The 21,575-nt window shown below is 40.0% G+C and overlaps 1 protein-coding gene across 2 annotated transcripts; it reads right to left on the reverse strand.

Annotated features, from left to right (window-relative positions):
* Positions 1 to 10,293: 10,293 nt before the first annotated feature.
* Positions 10,294 to 20,493, reverse strand: LOC148421865 (E3 ubiquitin-protein ligase TRIM65-like). 2 transcript variants are annotated; one of them, XM_088417259.1, is made up of 9 exons: positions 20,470 to 20,493; positions 17,160 to 17,530; positions 16,450 to 16,545; positions 16,148 to 16,381; positions 15,915 to 16,074; positions 15,777 to 15,818; positions 14,368 to 14,430; positions 14,051 to 14,289; positions 10,294 to 11,571 (listed from the first exon to the last, which is right to left on the reverse strand). In XM_088417259.1, exons 2-9 carry the CDS (start codon positions 17,523 to 17,525, stop codon positions 11,278 to 11,280), a joined length of 1,494 nt encoding a protein of 497 aa, XP_088273385.1. In that variant the 5' UTR covers positions 17,526 to 17,530; positions 20,470 to 20,493; the 3' UTR covers positions 10,294 to 11,277. The 2 variants fall into 2 exon arrangements, with proteins under 2 accessions (XP_088273385.1, XP_088273386.1); XM_088417260.1 differs by lacking the exon at positions 20,470 to 20,493 and adding an exon at positions 20,252 to 20,341.
* Between the last annotated feature and the right edge of the window lie 1,082 nt (positions 20,494 to 21,575).

Raw genomic sequence — 21,575 nt, forward strand, 5'->3', positions numbered from 1 at the left:
ATACACACCACAGCCATAATTTTAAATACTTTTTGTAAAATAATAGAAGGGAATGATTACAAACCTTTTTTTTTTTTTTTGCACTGTATGTTTTTTAATTAACATGAATTGGCTACCTTTTCACCCTCATTTATCTTAGATATAACTCATTTGTTTGGTAATGCTTTTTAAGCTTGTACTTTTAATTTTTTTTACACAGTTATCACAACATTGTTATTATAAAGTTAAACCTGTCTTGCACTGACTAAATTAAGCGTTTAGAAAATTTTGTTCAAAGACAGATGAATTGGGGGAATTATTGTACATACACGTACATTTCAAGTGTCAAAGTCATTTTTATCCTGGGCCACTTTGTCGTAGTGGTTTCTGTCAGAGGGCTGGAATGACATTGAATCAAATACATTTCAAAGGTATTTGTCACACACTTGATGACAGACAGAAAAACGATGTGGCGGGCCTGATCTGGCCCCCAGGCCTTAAATTTGACACCTGTGATATACAGTGTTGATAGTCTATAATTATTATTATTTTTTCAATCGGGTGAAACAGCAACCAGAATGTACATGGTAATTTAACAATACTGCCTGATCTCCAAGATAATCACCCTGTAGGTCGTTTTTTGTCTCCTAACTTTGAGGAATCAAACAATTTGGTGTTGTTTTAATAGCATGGTTTAGGGGTTTTTTTGTGCATTTGACCTTTAGTCCATGACTTTCATGCCTCTCTCATGTGACTGTTACCCATTTCTGTATATTTATACAAATATATCCAGGCCCATTGGAGCATGCAAAGCCTTTGATCTTCTGATAAAACGTAATGACTTTTGTTCCTTTGCTTAATAGCTGCTGGATTGCCTGAAAACTTTGGCTAATTAGTAACTTACAGCAAAAAACAAGCACAGAAACGCATGCCCGCGCGCATGCACATGTGCAACCACACAAACCATTTTAATACATAAGGCCAGTAATTCATGAGGCTATTGAGCTGCCCATCTAAATTATAATTACAAATAAGCCTTTACCTAATTACATTTTTTTTTCATAATGGCAAACCTCCTGCTCTTTCAAATCAGAACAAGGTCACCTTGTTTACCCGGTCAACCACAGTTGTGCACTACTCAATGGAAGCTCTTTATCCAATAAGATTTTTTATTGTAATGCTTTTATTATGCATCATAATTTGCATTTATTGTTCCTCACTGATTGTTGGCTTTGTTCTACTGCCAGTGCTGTTCTTAATGAGGCTTGACCCCCTGTTTACTTTTTCTTTGTGTGTGCTAGGCAAGAAGGACTCGGGGTGCTGCATTGCTGTTATTTTTTTCTACCCCGTTTTCATGTACACAATGTTCATTTGTTGCTTTCACATCTTTTGAATATCTCTCAATAGTTATTGGGACACATCAACATGTTCTGGTCCGATTCCTGGCATTAGTCATTTATAGACCACCTAGACAAAATCTAGTTTCTATGTGAGTTCTCAGTTTTTATCGATTGATCTGGTTAAATATGACAATATAGTCTTACTAGGTGATTTGATCTTTCGTATGAATGATAGCTCAGATTCCAATGGAATTCTTAGATTTTCTTTCTAGTCTTGATTTTATCCAACATGTTAACAGTGCCACTCGTTCACTTGATAACACACTGGAACATATTTTTACCTAGAAATCTCACTGCTAGCCCCTGGTTCGTCTGGCAGGTCATTACGTCGGACCACTTCTGTGTCTTACGTTTTGTTTTGTCAGGAGTGCTGTCTGAGCCAATTTATAACTCTTTTTGTCATATTGACAACCGTATCGGGTACATTTTAGCTGATCATCTGCCTGGTAAACTTGACTCATTCTCCTCTATTGACATATCACTAAACAACCTTACTTATAACATAATCAGTATGCTTGTCCACCAGCTCAACCTCAGCATTTGATCCAGTCTCCCTAGGGTAAGGATGTCAAACTCATTTGTATCGTGGGCTACATTGTAGTTCTAGTTTCTGTCAAAGAAATGACTGTGAAGTCAAACAAAATTTTAAAGTTTGTCACGCACCTACGTAGTTTTGAAATCAGTGGCCCATAATAACTGTTCGAAAGAGAGATTGGGAACACAATACAGTTGTTGTCCCCTCAAAATGTTTAAAAGTTGAAGACAACTTGAAAGTTTGGTATTTTAGCTAGAAACTTGAAGACAAATCAGCATTTTGGTGGCCACATAACATGATGTGGTGGGCTGGTTCTGTTTGACACCTTTGCTCTAAGGGCTTTGATGGCTTTCGTAGCTGCATCCAAGCCTCCAACACGCGCACTAGACCCTAGTCCTACTTCAGTTGTTTTACATGCACTTTTACATCCTGTCTCGTTGAAGGATCTGTATGCTTATTGGATCCTTTCCCCTTTGCCTACAAGTTCACACGTTTGGTTAAGTTTTTATTGCTGTTGTCGTTACATAATTCCTTCCAAAAAATACCAACAGGTCTTTTAAAAAAAATGTCTTGTCTTGCGTAACAGAAATACTGTATTGAAAAATAACAGGCAATGATGCTATGTGGCTGAAGAAATGAACAGTAGTTGACAGAATTTGATGCCAATGCCCAGACTGGAAACATGTCACAAATCACAGACAAGGCAAATGTCAGAGAAATCTCAAAAAGAAGACTAGGACAAGCCTCGCCGCTAAGCAGCAAAAAGAGTAACTCAGACCAGCCAAGATTGACTTTTCTATGCCATGGATAGGGAAAAAGCTTGGGCAAATGAACTCGTGGGTTCTCCAACGCTAATTTAACTGCCCAAGCGCCCCTGCCTGGTTTTTATTAATTCAGCAAAGCATTGCACGTGACAAGACATAACAAAAAGAACCAGCCGGGCGCCACCAACAGCTGGGCCAAGGTCCCAGCTCACACTTTCCTGCATCAACAGCTTTATCTAAGGACTGGGGCCAGATGAACTCGGACTGCACACATGGATAGCAATGCACACTATTCTAGACAAGAAACAAGCATAATATATGATTTCCTTCACAGCAAATTAACAAAATCATTTTTATGATTAACAACATCAAAAATAGGTCTTTCAATATAATCATTTTTATTTTCAAGGGCTATTACTTCTCAGTCGCATGGTGGTCACATCAGTGCCCTCTAAAGGGCAACTGCCCCGCTTACGAAGATATTTTTTGCACAGTGTAAAACAATAAATTAAAACAAACAGTCGATGTCACATAATTCGGTCCATCAATCTTCCAGAAGTCCAAAGCCCAGGATGAGGAGGCGTAGCAGTGACGACTAGTCAATAACGGGCATTCTGGCACGGGTCCCTCCAATCAGCTGAGCCCCTATATATGGGAGAAAAATCAAAGAATAAAAATGGTGGCACAAATATAATGCCATAAAATGATAGATGATAAATACATACCTATACATATCTATTGTTGATGAGTAGAATGCACGGTTAATGACGGACAGTGGATTCATTTTCTGTGTGTCTGTTGCCAGCGTTAATATACTTCGCTGTTGACTTGTGTTAAAAGTTTGACATCCTAATTAGCAGTATGTACTAAGTCTAGGATTTATTTTGACCCCCACCACCAGTGTACCACAACTCCTTTCTGTGACAAAAAATATGATTTGTTAATTAAAAAGTGATTTTCTTGAAAAACAACTTATTTTCACGGTTGTCCAGCTTTCTTTGTTGTGGCCTGACCATTTAGTGCTTCTGATGTCAACATACAGTAATTTGTGTTTGTTAGTTTGTGTGCTCGGATTGATTTTTCTGGACAATTCCTGCATCTGGGAAGCAAAAAGAATCATAAAATGCATTACTGTAAGGCCCAGTCATGTGATTGAATAAAAAACTTTGCTGCCTGGCTGTGTGGCCTCATCTGCGATTGGTCATCAGGCTGTTTAGTGTTGGTTTTTCCCCGCCAGGCCTTCCTGTCACTGTCCCCCTCCTCGCCGTCAGCCATAAAAACGCAGTGGCCACTCGTCTGACTTGTATTCTTGCCTCTTGTATGTTGGCCTCGCCAGGTAAAATCAACAAGCTTCACAGATCCGTATGCAGGAGGTCCGGGGAAGCAAATACCAACGGTTAGTACACACACTATTTCACTTAGTCAATAGCTTCCTGGACACAAGCTAGGGTCTGATCAACCATGGCTGGGTCGCCTGGAAGAGAGCGCATGATGCTTGAAAGACCCAAAACGCTCTGAGACCCTAGGTATCATCACTGACGATGTGTACAGGTTGCATCACAAGTTGATGCTTGTTACAAGAGTTGTAATTGTATCGCCTGTTTCATCTGTCACTGTTGCAACCAGTTTTTTACCTTATCCAGTTACATCTTCCACAGTTCTGAGAAATGTTTAAACTACCATATTCTTGGGAGAATTGAAATGTAAACAGTTCAAATAGGCAGCAAACATACACACAGGAACCCAGGAATGACTGGCTGAGCGTTAGAGCAGGAGTATAACTTTTTTTTTGATGGGGGTGGGGGGGGGGGGGGGGGGGGGGGGGGTTGCATTTGACAGGTCTTTTAAGAGGTCTCCACATGACGTCTTTTCATCTGTGAAGCCCTTTTGAGACTTCGGTGATTTAGGGCTATACAAATAAAATTTGATTAAACAGTGCTTATTACTTGTTAGTATAAACAAATGCTGAAATTAATGACTCCCCTGAACATATGACATGACTGCAATATCAATCAAGGCAGTAAGACACATAATTACATGCAACCTGTATGGTTTGTATGTAAAAGACATGAACATTACTAAGAATCAAATGTTTTTATTTTGGTAGGAAGTGTCAGTAAGACAAAGTCTGTCCCTGTCCTACACATATCCAAGCTTGCATAATAATAACTATAACAATAGCTTGCATAGTAATAACTACTAAGCCCCCCCCCCCCCCCCCCACACACACACACACACACACACACACACACACACACACACACACACAAAAGAAAGGAAAGCCTGCGACATAAGTCAAAGCATAAACATGAAAAGACTAAAAGCAGAAAAACCTGGATAAAGGAAGGAGGAGCACATTTTATGCTTATTCACTACAGCCACAATTAGGCGCTGTGTGATTTTGCATTAGACACCGAGCAGGGTAGAGCGTTGTACCTGTACCAAACAAAGGCATCTCTGCTCTGATTCTGATGTGACTGTGTACAGAGTGATAATGTTATAAGCAAATGTGGATCCCGACAATTTCCCCACTTTGGCCAGAGATTTAAGGTTCCTACATTTTTAATGGAGAGTAAAAAAAAAATGCGTCTGCCAGAAAAGGCAGAGAATTATCACTAGTTTGTAAGAAATCCAACTAGGAGTAGACTAGGCCTGATTCCTGCATAGAAAACATTGCCGACCAGACTTTTTATCTCAAACCCTCTTCTACATTTAAAGTCGTATTTTTAGCAGCCAATAATAATTTATGAATTTGAAACTTGACCAAATCTTTCTGGTCTGGTGGCAATCTTTTCAAAGCTGGAACCAGGCTCCTCACAAAGAGTTCATCTTCATCTTCACATGGCGGTGTGGGTGGAAATGGGGCTGCGGGAGAATTGACAAGCTGCCTCAAACAAAAGAGCAAGCTGTCCTCAATTTCATCCGGATTCCATTTCGTGCACTGTTTCCTCTTCTCTTCTTACCTGACATACAGACAGTATATTTGTTTTTACAAAGCAGATCGAAACAAATTTTACTATAATATATATATATATATATATATATATATATATATATATATATATATATATATATATACATACACACACACACACACACGCACACACACACACACACACACACACGTTATTTTCATGTTGTGAAGTGGAATACTGAGTTTTTTCATCCCGTCTATGACATTTTACCGGATTTGTGACAAAAACAACTGTCATGACCCTAGCGGGTTGGCTGTATTTGTGCTTTGTCTCCATCTGCTGGCATTTTTAGGTAATTGCACTTATTTACTATTGCCATCTAATTCCATGCAACGCCTGACTACAGTGTTGGTCTGCTATTGGTCGGCGTTTCCTCACAGATATGGTGGTCTGCTATTGGTTGGCCTCACTTGTTTCAAAATGGCGGAACGGTAAAGCTTTGTTCGATTGTGAGTGGTTACAAAACCGTATTTATAGTGCATTTTACTGCTTAATTCAATATTGAAAGGGTAAGCCAAGGGTCCCAAGATTGCTGGAGATGTTAAAAAGAGAAGTAAGAAGATGATTTATAAGGAAATGATGCTGGAGATAACCCTTATTAGGGAATATGGGCATAACAAGAGGCACTCAAAGGTAAATGAATCTTTTTATTTTTATTTATGATGTTTTCTGATTGTATACATGTATATTATACATATGTAGCACTTATTATACTATTTTGATACCAATTTTTAATATGTACAATTTTGATGTTTTTACCTGGGGTTCTAAACGCATTACCTATTTAGCATAGGTTTAGATTGCCCGTCATATGGCGAATTACCGCGGAACGGCTTAATCTCATCACACGGAGGTCCACTGTAAAACAAAAAGTATGCTACGAAAGCCACACGGGAGAAGATTGATTAAAAAAATAAAAGTAAGATTACAAAAATAAGGAATTTCAAAACCGATACGCTATAAATTGGAAACCCAACGTCATATTGCAATATGTGTATTGTGTCACTTCTCATCACAATACAGTCAGCATTCCCAAGTACGGACATCTGTCAAACGAAAATTCCTGAACCAGAAAAAAAATAAATGTATGCATTAAATTTTCTATGATTAAATTACATTAATAATTGATTCTTCGCAATGGCACTTCCGGTATCCGGAACCTTTTCGGTGGGGCCGCTTTAACGTAAACACAGGGAGTTCACGCTCCAAATAACAGAGAAGGATCCGCTCCTCCTTTTATAAATCTAATATCATCGGCTCCAAAACGGTGACATATACATTGATTGAGCGTAGCGGAAGACGCTCGGCCTCGGAAAGACTCATATCTACTTTGAAAAAATAAAATAAGTTTAAAAAAAAAAATCTGATTTGTCGTTCACACTACCATTGAAAGATCAAATACAGATCAAATAGGGGTGTAAAAAAAAAAAAAAAAAAATTAGAATTTTTTCTCCTCAGGCTCCATCCGACTGTACATACCCCCTGCCAGTGGTTCTTGGGCACAGGCAAAAGTTCCCGCCTCCTTTTCAACAGAGTTTCCTGTTCCCACTGTTGTTGTTGTGGTTCATCTTTTAATACAACAAAGAAATAAATACAGTGTACATGTGTCAATAAAGTGCTGTTTAGTGTGGACAAACCCCCTTGTATGATGGCAACGGCGATTGAGCAGTCGTATCCGAACTACTTGTACCTTGCATAGTGGCGGCACGTGCACCGCTGAGCTCGACGGTGTTGTCTTCCTCGAACCCTCGTTCGACATTCCCACTTGTCTCTTTTAGGCAGTGGTCCCCAACCTTTTGATCACCGCGGACCGGTCAACGCAGGGGGGGGCCCGGTCAATGCAAGGGAGGGGGGGCGCTGCTCTAAAATCCTCATCACCCTTCTCACTATGCCTCAGATTTATATTGCGGACCAGGGGGAGGGGGTGCTGGCTGCTCTAAAAACCACATCATCCTTCTCACTACGCCTCAGATTTATGCACCGAATCGAGGGGCTTTCTGTCGCCGTTGTACTTTTTGTTCACTTTTTTGTCGTGCGAGGAGAGGGGAGGGGTGTGGAGCGAGCTTGCTGTGCACTTCACGGTAGATCAGGAAAGAAGAGCATTACTGAGAACGTTCACTTTTCTGGGATGTGACAGAGCCAGTATTTTCAGCGACAGCCTCTTAATTCTTTTCTTTGCGGCAATACTCGCCAGAAAAAAATAAAAGTTTCAATGTCGCAATCAAGTGGCCGAGACCGTGCTAAATATTGTGCTGACAATGCTGCGCTATCGTTAGCTTAGCACAGTAACTACGGTTCAAAAGCTGTTAAGTTAAGCAAACGCTGCATATACCAGTTGTCCCAAGTTCTCGCTTTCGCCTTTCTACAAGCCAGGTGAGTGCTCCCGGTGACCGCAAAGCGGCCGCCATGATTCATTCCTGCCCATTGCGTGAGCCCTTGAATGTTCCCGAAGTTGTTTGGCTGTGGCGACGCGAAACGCGGAAAAAGTAAAAAAAAAAAAAATAAAAAATAACCACACGAAAGGCGAAATTTCGCTTCTCGTAACCGCACGCAGCCATTCGCGTCCATCGCGTCGCCCGACGTGCATTCGCGCCCAGTCACGCGAACTCCATTGACTACAATACAAAACGCTTCGCTTTTTCGCCTCGTTCATGTTCGCTGTGCGCGTACCATTAAAGTAAATCATCTCCAAAACATTATTTTGGGTGCAGCCCACGCGGCCCGGTACCAGTTTATCCACGGACAGGACCGGGGGTTGGGGACCACTGCTTTAGGGGACACGTAGGCATCGAGAAAAGAGAGGATCGCTGAGTACGGATATGAAATGCATTTGATGTAAAGATCAAAGTATTTGATAATTCTCACGATGAAGTCAGAATGTTGACGCTTACACCCGTCAATTTTAGCATTCAGAGAATAAAGTATTATTTTTTACTTTAAAGCTATATTGTTTTTTTTCAATTTACACACTTATCAAACTGATAATCCTGAAAGTCAGAATTATGACTTTAAAATGAGAATTCTGAGTCTAAAGTCAGATTTTCAAGAAGTAAGAATCTTTTGTGGTGACTATTTTTTTTGCAACTTTCTCTGGAGATAAGAGCACTAATGCTGTTCAAGTTGATGATCCACTGGTCAAAGTAGTAAAACAGTTAACTCAAGTCCCAAAGGGGGGAAAAATGACTTAAATTTTACACAGTAGTGTATAAAATTACGTTCTCAGGACACTGGATTTGGGTCTGTTGTGTGAATGATATGGTTCAAAATGTTTTGAAAGAAAGCAACATACAATTGACAACATCTACTATGATTGTCCTAGATTGGGGTGTCAAACTCATTTTGACTCAGGGTCGTATGTAGGAAAATCTTTCCACAAGCGGGACAGGCAGGTAAAATTATGCTATATTGTTTATCTAAAAAGCAATTGAGAGTTAATTATGTATAGATTTTTGCTCTGCACACTGGCCTTGACTCGAATAGCCCCCAAATAAAAGAGAAGTGTCAACTGTAAATATACTGTATTGTCAAAAGTATATTTTAAAAAATAAGTTCAATTACTGTTAACTTACTGTTACCGTTAACCCCTATGTATCACAATACTGAATAGCAGTGGTCCCCAACCCCCGGTCCGCAGACCGGTACCGGTCCGTGGATCAACTGGTACCGGGCCGCTTGGGCTGCACTCGAAATAATGTTTTGGAGATAGTTTAATTTAATGGTACGCGCACGCCGAACGCGAACGAGGCGAAAAAGCGGGAGTTTTGTATTGAAGTCAATGGAGTTCGCGTGACTGGGCGCGAATGCACGTCGGACGGCGCGATGGACGCGAATGAGGCGACGCGAATGGCTGCGCGCGGTTACGAGAAGCGAAATTTTGCCTTTCGCATGAAGTTAATTTTTTTTTACTTTTTCCGCGTTTCGCGTCGCCACAGCCAATCAACTTCGGGAACATTCAACGGCTCACGCAGGGGGCAGAAATGAATCATGGCGGCCGCTTTGCGGTCACCGGGAGCGATCAAACACGGCCAGCTGAGCTTTCAATACAAAACGGAGCCAAGCAAGAGCACTCACCTGGATTGTAGAAAGGCGGAAGCGAGAACTTGGGACAACTGGTACTGTATATGCAGCGTTTGCTTCACTTAACAGCTGTTGAACTGTAGTTACTGTGCTCTGCAATGTCAGCACAATATTTAGCAGCCAGCACCCCCCACCCGGTCCACAATATAAATGTAAGGCGTTGACCAGTCCGTGGTGATGAAAAGGCTGGGGATCACTGCTGTAAAGCATTTTTTCAATAGTTGCAGGAAACAAACATTTTCTACAATCTTTTTTCCGTTTGTTCCAAAAAATACATATTTTGTATACAACACGTGATAAATAAACAATTAAATACAATGAAAGACAACTTGCCAGGGGAAGGAAAATATCCCACTCAAAATCTGTGTTTGTGCAACTGTGAACTGCAAAGACTTGGAACAGAATAAAATAGTGCTGCAGTGTTTCATTCTTGACACTGGGTGCCACCCACGTATTGATATATGTTAAAATAAAACTCATGAAAAAAGTCATGACATCATGTCAAATACGTTGGAACTATGTGCTAACAGCTGAGCTGTAAATAAAGTAAATTTCAAACAAAATATCAGACAAATAGTTTATAACACAACAGAGACCAAAGGTGAACGTGACCCAGATGATGCCTCCAGCCCAATGGGAATCTCTTAAGGGCGATTTTGTATGCGCTGAGCAGTAGCATGACAAAGCTTAATGCTAACGTGAGTCTTCCACTTTGTCAGTGTAGCAATGAGCAAGTTATTTGGCGCAAACATGGCAACTCGTAGCTTCAGCTTGTAAGTTGCAGTGCTCATCTTCGCATTGATAGTGTAAAAAATAATTGTGTATATTGTTACGTTCGTTGTAGAGCATAAGGACGTCAGCAAAAGAGGACTGGGGCATCTTGGGACAATGCATTTATCAATCATTTCTTTCGATTTTGTAAATTGCAGCGCTGGTCTTTTCATTGCTTGCAAAATTAACAGATTTTTGCGTACTGTAACATTTGTTGTTAGGCAAAAAGCTTGTGGTTAAGGACTGAGTCAATTATCAAGCACAAGCTGAGTTGCAGCTGGCAGCAGTTTGGGAAGACGTACTTGTGTTCTTTCTATTTGCCTTTCAATAAAAGAAGTGATCAGGCAGAACCATGACTGAGTGAATTCTTTAACACACGCAAGAGCATTACAGTAATGTAGACAGCAGAATATTTTTCAGTCCCATTATTATTATATATATTTTTTTTTTAAATGCTTCATGGAATCATTTTGCGGGACGGATTAAACATCTTCCGGCCCGCGGGCTGTATGTCTGACACCCCTAGACTAGATTCATGATACATACAATATTTTTGTTTAAGTTAACCCAAATATTTTGAGAGTTCTGTGTCTATGTCGCTGCTTACAACAAGATTCCAGAAAGGTTTTCTCATAGTTCATGTCCAAACATTGTTTCATTGTCACTTGATAAAACCTTCTCGCACCGAGGCCCGTGTTGTCTTCTTTAAGCCAGCCAAAAGTCAAATAGAAATTGGAGAGGCACCATGTTGAAGAATGAGCAGCTTCTAACACTTATCAGTCGATGCAAGAGAGGCTCACGCTGGCTTGGGCCCCCAGCCACATTGCGAGGTAGAGAGGCTGGTTGAAGGTGGTCTTTACCTGCTGAAGCAGCTGTATTCCTTGCGACTGCACAGTATAGAAGCAAAGCAGCCCTTCATCATGGGCCAAGAAAACGCCGATTCTGCGGGATGCCGCGCTGGGCGAAATGTTGATTGTCTCATTTTCGTGGGTGAATGTGTAAGATGAGGCGCTACAGCCAAGACTCCACGATTGACTGTTGTGTCCCAGCCTGCTCTCATTGGATGACCCCTGGATGAAAGGAAAGCAGTGGAAGGCACAAACCCCAAAGCATATCTTTAATACATACTTAGAAATCATTTGCAGTTTGTTAAGCCCAAAACAGCTTGGCAGGCTATTTGTGGAGCAGCCCAGACACCTTTGGCTACGTTCAGACAGCTGTTTGAAGTGTATTTTTTTTTTTTTTTTTTTTTACCACTATGAAATCTGTTATCTGATCTTTTATTGGCAGTTTAAACGACACAGATAAGATTTTTTCAAATGCGATCCAGGCCACTTAAGTATGTGGTCCTGAAATTGATCATACAGTATTGGTTCTTTAGTCATGCGACTAAATCGGAATGGCCAGGTTGCTTTCAACCAACCCACCTGTGTTAACGTTGTGTAGAAACTCGTCGGTGAAACGAAACACATCAAGCTCTTCTGCACATACCACTGCTCTACAAAATGCCATGGCCAAAAACCTCACCCTTCTCCTCAATTTCCACCTTAAATTTCACAAATTGAAAATATTCAGGGACCTGCATCACAGCCATTTAAATATTGCCAGTTACTCACATTGGCCATCTATTGTGTACACCGTAAACACTAACGTTAAGCATGTATGTGGGACAGTTTTGCAAGACTTATAATTCAGACGGAGGTCACAGAGAGGTCGCATTTTTTGGAAACGTGAACGAACTTACAAAAAAATTCGTATTTCATAAGATAATTGGAAGTGAGTATTTAGCCACACACTCACCTAAGGCTAATGCCGCGTTCGGATGGAGCGCGAAGAGCGTACAGTTTTGTATTGTAGTCAATGGAGTTCGCGCGACAGGCGCGATGACGCGTTGAGCGACGCGATGGAGCGCCGCGTAATTACGCGTGATGTGAGAAGTTAAAAAAATTGAACTTTTGTTGCGTGTCGCGTCGCGTCAGCCAATCAGCTTCGGGAACGGTTAACGTCTCAAGCAGGGGGCAGGAACAAATCATGGCGGCTGCTTTGTGGTCACTGGGAGCTATCCAACACGGCCATCTTAGCTTTCAATACAAAACGGAGCCAAGCAAAGCACTCACCTGGCTTGTAGAAAGGCGGAAGGGAGAACTTGGGACAACTGGTATGTGCAGCGTTTGCTTCCTTTTTTGAACAGCTGTTAAACTGTAGTTATTGTGCTAAGCTAACGATAGTGCAGCACTGACAGTACAGTATTTAGCACAGTATTGGCCACTTGATTGCAACCTTAAAACTTTTTTTTTTTTTTTTTTGGCAGACGAGTATTGCCGTGAAAGTGAGGGACACGCAGTGTAAAAAAAAAATAATAAAGGTGCTGTCAGAGAAAATATTGGCTCTGCCAAATCCCGGACCATTCTCAGCAATGGTCTCCTTTCCGGATCCACTGTAAAGTGCACAGCAAGCTCACTCCCCTCCCCTCGCCTGATACTGTTGCGTGAAAAATGAACTTCATCTTGACCTCGCGACAAAACGCCTTGCGTAGAGCGTAAACGACGCGCACCATCTGAACGCAGCATAAGGCTCTTTAACATTTTGCTATTCGAATATCCTGCAACATTCTATTTGATAAAATAATCAGGTAAAAATAATCACTTGGTTAAAGCCAAGTATGAATACAGAACACAACACAGAACACATTTTAACTTAAATAAAAAGGATGTTCGATACCATTTTTCTTCTGACCAATAATGGTACTAGTTACAGTGGTACCTCTACTTACGAACGTCTCTTCATACGTAATTTTGAGTTACGAAATGCCTCAACAGGAAAATATTGCCTCTTGTTACGAAAAACTATTTCGAGGTATGATGGGTAAAAATAGAATATGTAACTTTCCCGGAAAGCACTGAACGCACCTCACAGCTCCGGGAGTTCACTGAACGCAACATACTCCTTTTGAAGTGTGATGAGTCAATTTCAGTTGTTATATCACAACACAGTCAGAATTAACTCAAGTGTAGCAAGACTTTAATCTCCATACGTAACTTGATCTTGTTTTCTTTAGTTGGCCTCATTACCATGTTAGCATTAGCCTGAACACTTTCTGTACTTAGCTCGACTTCTTCCTGACTAAATAAACAGGTATTCGAGACAAAAAAATGCATTGAGCATTTTGTAACAGAGATTTTCAAATCACCCCATGAATGGTTTTAGCCAGGACACGCCACTTCTACTAAAACTACAGGACCAAGACAAAGGTGCAAAAAAAAAAAAAAAAAAAAAAAAAAAAAAAAGAGTAAAATCCACCGGCTATGTAACTGTATCAGGCACAAGCACACGTAGAGAAGAGAAAACCTGCCCTTTTCTGAAGAAAAATCTCCATTACAGCTTTTAATTGTGGTGTATACTGTATGCTTAGATAAAAGTGAACACACTCAGATATCAAAATCCAAAGGAAGTTGAACCTGCTTATCTTTTATATATTTCGATGCAACTCTTACATGAAAAGCTGCTAAATGAGATGAAAAAGATTTGAGGCAGAGTTGACTTAGTCACCTTTCTGTTGATGCTCTGGTAGGTGAGCCCGAGGGCCACCTGATTGCCGGCCCACTCCATTTCCCAGTAGTGCATTCCTTGCAGCGCCTCGTGGCACATGACCTGAGCCCAGGCATCAAAGCGTTCGGGGTGCTCCGAGTAGGACTGCACTTGTCCCGTTCGACTGATCGTGCGGTTCCCGTTGGTCAGAGCCAGCTCCTTGTGGGCTGTGAACGGGTCCAACGAAAGAGGACAAAAGTCTGTGGAAAAAAGCGTCCAAAGGTATTTGTGAGTGGAGGACAAAACACTGTTGGTGGCGAGCGGCTAGAGATACTCACACTGCAGGAGGGCGCTTCTGTTATCCAAAAGCGGGAGAGCGGACGGATTGCTCTTCTCTAACGCTGTCAAAGACATAGAAAGGATTACAAAAAATACTAAATAAAATACAGAAAAATCTGAAAGATCGTACAGTAAGCAAAAGAGTTTAGTTCACTCAAGCATCTGAGCTGACAAATACGGGTTTGTCAAATGAAAAGTAGAAACAACTCGATTCGGGATGTTTTATCGAATATTGATTTTGACCAAACCTTTTGGTCTAGAGGAATTTGGGGCTAAAATTGATATGTAAGCCGGATATTTTCATTCAAATAACACAACTTAAAAGGGTTAAATCTCGGACTGGGTTGAGTCGATTCCAATTTTGGGGTCTCCGATATGATTCAGAATCGGTTGTCAATTTGAAACAGATTCAATTAAATTAATGATTTCTGTTTCAATCTATAGACGTGCAAAGAATCATCATACTATTTCAGTTTGCTTTGCAAGAAGAATAACAAAGGGGGACATAGTGTCACTTTTGTTTTTCTTTATGTTTATTGAGGGTTTTTTTTTTTCAGTTTGGGTTATTTTTGACCCAACTAATTCCGGGTGTAAATTTCCTTGCCTTTGTTAAAAAAGACATTTGTTTTAAATTGACATGAATTTCTTCTTGATTCAGTCATTGGTTTGCTCCATAACATGTCAGAAATTTGTCTACAACTCTAAGGTTATATATTTCTGCTTCAATGAAGGACTAGAGAAATTGGATAAAATGTTGTGTTCAGAAGCAAACTGAACATAAAATGTTATCCTCTCTCTCTCTCTCATATATATATATATATATATATATATATATATATATATATATATATATATATATAGGCTAGGCTACCCTCACTAGGGAATATGGTCATAACAAGCTTTCACATTGCTCAAAAATAAATAAATCCTTCAGACACTTTTTCTTTATGTTAGTTATTTAATTGTATGCATGTATATAATATATAAGTAGCACTCACTATACCAGCGGTCCCCAACCAGCGGTTGGATTGAATTTATCAAACTTTGGAACTAAACTTGCAAGGACTATTTTATTCAGAGGCTCCAGAACATAGATTGTGTTTTTGCTAGTCACTATAAAACACTTTAGCATTAAGTTGCTTCATCTTTAATTTCACTTGCTCCTAATTCGAAAAGGAAACTATTGTTTCTGTCACACATTACAAAGCACTCCATTAACTTTGCTGATACCAGCAGAACCTATGTACAAATCTCAGGTACATTTTGAGAGCAACTGGGTGAGTTGTTGCACCTTTAATATGAAATGATGCTTGCAAACTCTCAGGGCATGCAACCTAATCTATATTAAAATAACGAAAACGATATAAAATATCGGGCGTTAACAATTCAATTTTTAAATTTTTTTTACCTTTGGTGGTTTTTGCAATTTGTAGGATGCACACATTCTTTACTGTGAAAACACAACACCCACATTATTGTCATTTAAACGTCACTGTAGGAAAAAAACACAAGCAAGCTAACATTTAATTGAATTAGGTGAAAGCACCTGCAGCAGTGATGTCGCCAAATTCAGTGGAATAAAAATCCAGGACGTGCTCCTTCATGTCAGAGATGGCTCTTCTCACACCACCAAATGATACGTGTGGACTGACTGTCAGAGAAGTGTTTTCTCCTACTTGGACTGGACTGCAAAACGAATTGCAGGTCTACACGCACAAAACAAAAGACACAACTCATGCTCAAAGTTTTGTTGCATTCTTCAAGCCATCCGCCGCTGACCTGCGCAATGAGATGCGAGTCCTGAGACTGGGCCAGCCCACGGAGCACTGATTCTCTGCTCTTGAGCTCGGCGATGTGCCGCTCGAGACGGCGCAGCTGGTTCTCGGCTCGAGTGACTTCCGCTTTCTCCTGAGCCCGAATCAGCTCCTTCACTTCCACATGACAGCGCTTGAAGAACTCCTGCAGCTCTGAGAAGGTTCTGCTGCTGTCTTTTGCCGCTGCTTTGACAAGGCCCTGAAAAATTTGGCCAACGCCCATCAGCGAGTGTATTGCAAGAAACCCTCAGTGGTTTTGTTACGCACAGAGAAAGACTGCAACGCATGTTGAATCTGCTGAAGCTCAGATTCCTTCTCTGCAATTTGCTGGGCCAGATATCGCTGCGCTTCCGCCACGTGTTTCTGTCGACAAAAGAAGTGGAGGCAAATGTAGTCAAAAAAGGACAAGTGCATATTTTAAAGTTATCTATTTAACCCAAAAACGGTGGGATACAAAAAAGTTAAAGTGTTAAAAAAATTAAGTTAAATGAATATTCAATTTCAATATTTAATGTCAATTCAATTTTGATAGGCATGTTTCAAATGAACCAAAACACCTGCTTAAGATCGCTGAAATGAAAGTAAAAAAGCAAATGTGAAACACAAAACAGCTCGCTGAAATGTATTTAAATTAAGTGCTGTTATATGTAAAGGACGCCCGCCAAGGTTGCCCCCCCTACATTTGTAACACACCAAATCTGGCCCCCACTTTGCAAAAAGTTTAGACACCCCTGGGTTAAACAAACTATAACTAGCTGCTTGTTGAGGAAACACCAGATTTGTACTTTTTTTTCATTTTTTTGTTTTAAGAACACAGTTTTCACGATATATTTGCTTTACAAAGTATGAATTAGAACACCCAAATAAATGGAATTTTGTAAAACTATGAAACCAACATATCTCATGGGCCCTCTTCTTTCATTTGCAATATAAATAAACAATGCTTATTTTTCGTATTCAGCCTTAAGATGACACACCTCCCCATTGGTGCGCTCCGAACAAACTGAAGACACGTCAAAGGTAACGTGTTGAAAGCCTTGGCTTCCAGCGGTGCACGGGTTCTGACCAAGAACGGGAGTGGAGGGAACTGCGTTCAGGTGCACGGCGCCGAGTCTTTGGATCAGCTCCTTCAGTAGCGTGTTACTCCCCAGAGTGGGCCTAGGACTGAAGGTGGCTCTGCACTGCGGACAGCTGCAGAGCAGCTGTCGGTCCCAGTAGCCGGTCAGGCAGGCGGAGCAGAAGCTGTGCCCGCACGGGACGGTCACAGGATCCTTCAGCACTTCCAGGCAGATGGAGCATTTTAAGTAACTTTCCTCCAAACTGAACTGGACTTGATAAGCCATTATTGCTACAAAGCAGAGGAAGAATACAAATAATTGTTGGACACTTTAGAGGAAAAATATTCCTCATGATGAAGCAAACAAATAGTTACTAAATAATGTTGATTACTTTGTTAATGAATATAAAATGCCAACACTTTAAGAGGAAAAATATTCTTTCGGCAGTCTGAACTCGGGATGAAACAAACTAATATTTACTAAATAATGTTGATTACTTTGTTAATTAATATAAAATGCCAATTAACCCTTTCATTCCCATTGGGACAATGCGTCCCACAGCTTTTGAATAAAATGGAAGTGAGTATAGGAATGGTCGAAACAACATGAAATGGCATCCCAGCAGATCATTACACACCTATCTTCCAGTGGCATTTAGCAACTTTTCCATACACTACAAGAACATGAAATGGCATCACGGCGGTTCATTACACACCTATCTTCCAGTGGCATTTAGCAACTTTTCCATACACTACAAGACAGTTCTGGGCCCACGGTCAACAAGGTAGCTTGCATTGTACAATTTCTCCTCAATTAACCATCTAGTACAATGCAAATATATTGATAATACGTGCTATTTCTTTGGTGGTAATTTCCACTTCTCTGGCATGTTTATATTATTATTATTATTATTATTATTATTATAAATGATGGGACAAAAAAATTCCAGGGCCTGTATTCTAAGTGGGAAATTGTAAATAATTTGCCTAGTATCCTAGACGTATAAAGAAGTAATAGAATCATCAGGTTTGTTTTTTTTTTTTTTTTTTTTTTGGGGGGGGGGGGCAAATAATAATAATTGGTAGTGAAAGGGTTAAAACATATATATTTTAAACTTTTCATTTCAGGTTTTGACGTCATCTAAGGCTGTCTCCTGCACCCTCTTCTCTCACACGGACTACCTTCATGTCCTCTTTCACCTCATTTTAAAACCTCTGCCTTGGTCTTCCTCACGCCCCCCTGCCTGGCAATTCAAAACTCAGCATCCTTCTACCTTATTCTTTATCTCACTTTTGGACATGTCCGAACCATCTCGGTCGGTATGGTCTCTCTGACTATATCTCAAAAAACTGTAACCTGCTCTCCCTCTGATGTATTAATTACTCACTCTATTCATCCCGGTCATTCCCATAGAACCTCAGCATCTTCATCTGTGCTACCTCCAGCTCTGCCTCCTGTCTTTTCCTCAATTGTACCGTCTCGAGGCTAAACTGCGTCGCTGGTCCCACCACAATCTTCTACACCTACACCTTTCATTTTCGCCTAAACTCTTCTATCACACATCAAATATGACATTTTTCTCCACCGGTTCCAGCCTGCTTTCACACGCTTCTTCAGCCCTTTTCCACACTCTCCATTGCACTGGACTGTTGACCCGAAATACTTAAAGTCCTCCATGTTCTTTATCTCTTCTCCCTTTATCCTCCCTTTTCCAATAGTGTACATCTCATTCAAACAGCAATATATCATCTTGCTGCGGCTAACCTTCATTCCTCCATTTTCGGGGCCAAATTCCACCTCTCTAGTTTCTCCTCCATCTGTTGCCTACTCTCACTACAAATCACAATGTCATCTGCAAACATCATCGTACGTGGCGATTTCTGACTAACCTCATCTGTCAGCCTTGTCATTCTCCATCGCAAACAAAAAGGAGCTAAGAGCTGATCCCTGATGCGGTCCCACCTCCACCGAGAATTTTTTTGTCACGCCAAAAGCACATTTCAACACTGTCTTACTGTCCTGCAATGTTCTTCCATACTTCTTTGCCACTCCAGACTTTCTTTTACAATATCATAGTTCTTCCCTGGTTACCCTGTTATAAGCTTGCTCCAGATCTACAAATGCACAACACAAGGCTTCATTATGTCTCTGAGCTTCTCATTATTTTTCTATCAACATCCTCAAACCAAGTATTGCAACTGTGGTGCTCTTTTTTGGCCATACTGATGCTCAATAATGTTCACTTCAGCCCTGAGTCTAGCTTCAACTACTTTTTCCCATAGCTTCATCAACTGTATTCCTGTTGTGAACACAACTCTGCACGTCTCCCTTGTTCTTAAAAATGGGCACTGGCACACATCTTTTCCATTCCTCAGGAATCTTTTCACTAATACCTGAGTAAACAACCAAATCAGAAACGCTAAAACTACCTCTTTAAGATACTTCCATACCTCCTCAGGGATGTACATCATCAAGGCCGAGTGCCTTTCCACTCTTCATCCTCTTCAATGCCCTCCTTACTTCATCCTTTCTAATCCTTGCTACTTCTCTTCCACCAAATCATATTTATTTGATTAAAATTGATAAAAAAAAAAAATTAATTGGAATGACCTTATATCGTCAATAATACGGTATATAGTTTTAAACATTAATTTTTTTGGCTGGTGTTGGGCCTAAAGTTTTTTTTTTTTTTTTTTTTTTTAATTGTGCGGCTTGGCTCAAAAAATGAAAAACGCTTATCTAATAGATTACCTTTTAATTAATTATTGCTGCTCTAGTCAAAACACTTTTTTTGGAGTGAATGTTGGTTAACTGTTCAGTACTTTGACGCCTTCCTAGAATTGTGATTTTGTGCGAAGAAAGACAGGGGGGAAAGGTCACTGAACAGTTTGTTGTGTTTTTCAAACCGTTGTTAAGTTCGAATTGTGAATATTTGAATCGGTGTATTACATTACATGAAAAAATGAACAAAATTAAGAGGTAAGAGTTATGCACGTATTTTTTTTCCATACTTTAAACCGCATTTCGTTATGTGCATGGTCCACCTATGTGCCCCCTAGAAGCCCATCCTGTGGCACAAATACAGATTGAACAGATATTGCCGATCTCGCTTTAACTTTCCAAGTGGAGGCTGCATCAAATGAGTCGCCGCTGGTTAAGAAAGCAGGTTTAATCCGAATAACACACATACAAAGCAAAGCAAATCTAACATCAAACTCGCTTGACATACCACAGATCACACGGACGGTGCAGGATGAACACACCGGAAAAGGAAATGCCGGCCAGGCCTCTCCTTCGTAAAGGGGCGGAACCTCACGAGCCTTTTTAATACAGCAATGCAGCGCCTGATAGTTTACTTAATTTTTAAAATATGGTTATGAAAATACGGTGGTATTTTTAACCTAAATTATATCAAGCTAAAAGTTGTATAAAAAAAGATAAAAAAAAAACACAGAAGTGAACTGAAGTTTTTGTCATAAAATGCTCAGAAACCGTATTTCATTTAGGCTATTTGAGTATTGTCTATCTGTAAGTATATTTAGATAAGATAAGATAAACTTTATTGTCCCCAGGGAGAAAGTATCTTGGGCAAAAGTGCTTTGACCACAACAGTGTTAAAACAGACATACATATAAAACCACACATTAAAAAAAAAAAAAAACAAACAAAAAAAAAACATCAGCATAGCAGTGCAGTAAAATCAGTGCAGAGAATCACACCGGCTGGTATGTTTCTAGAGGTAGTTTCTACGATATAGTCAGTCTTATATTTAAAAATCAAAATACATACCGAAGACACAAACGAAGAGTAAAATATACTGATTAAAATATTTTTCATTTAATGTTCATAAATTATGCACACACATTTCATACTCAGTCTAGCAATTTCTGTACATGTTGGTATTGTTTCTATTGTTTTTAATGAAAAATGAAAAGTAAGAGAAATTATGCCAAAAAAATAAAATACATAGGAGCGCGACCATATAGCAACCCATACCTTATGCAAGTGGTTCTCAACCTTTTTTCAGGGATGTACCCCCTGTGAAATATGTTTTCATCCAAGTACCCCTGAACCAGTGCAGAGCAATTTTGGGTTAAAAAATAGACATTAAAACATGCCATCGGTGTTTATTACATTTTCGATCCCTTCAAATTGTATTTGTATTGGTTCACAAAAACCTAAAAATAATCAAATCAATCCAGCCAATCTATTTGCCTTTTAAAAATAATGGGAAAAAAACGAATCTACTGAACATAACATTTATTTAATCAACTTATATTTTCCTGAAACATTTATCAGCTCAATAATTATTTTTAAAGGATTTTTGCATGTTTC

Source organism: Hippichthys cyanospilos, chromosome 6, assembly GCF_059441005.1.
Source record: "Hippichthys cyanospilos isolate Australia breed blue-spotted pipefish chromosome 6, RoL_Hcya_1.0, whole genome shotgun sequence".
In the NCBI taxonomy this organism is placed as follows: domain Eukaryota; kingdom Metazoa; phylum Chordata; class Actinopteri; order Syngnathiformes; family Syngnathidae; genus Hippichthys; species Hippichthys cyanospilos.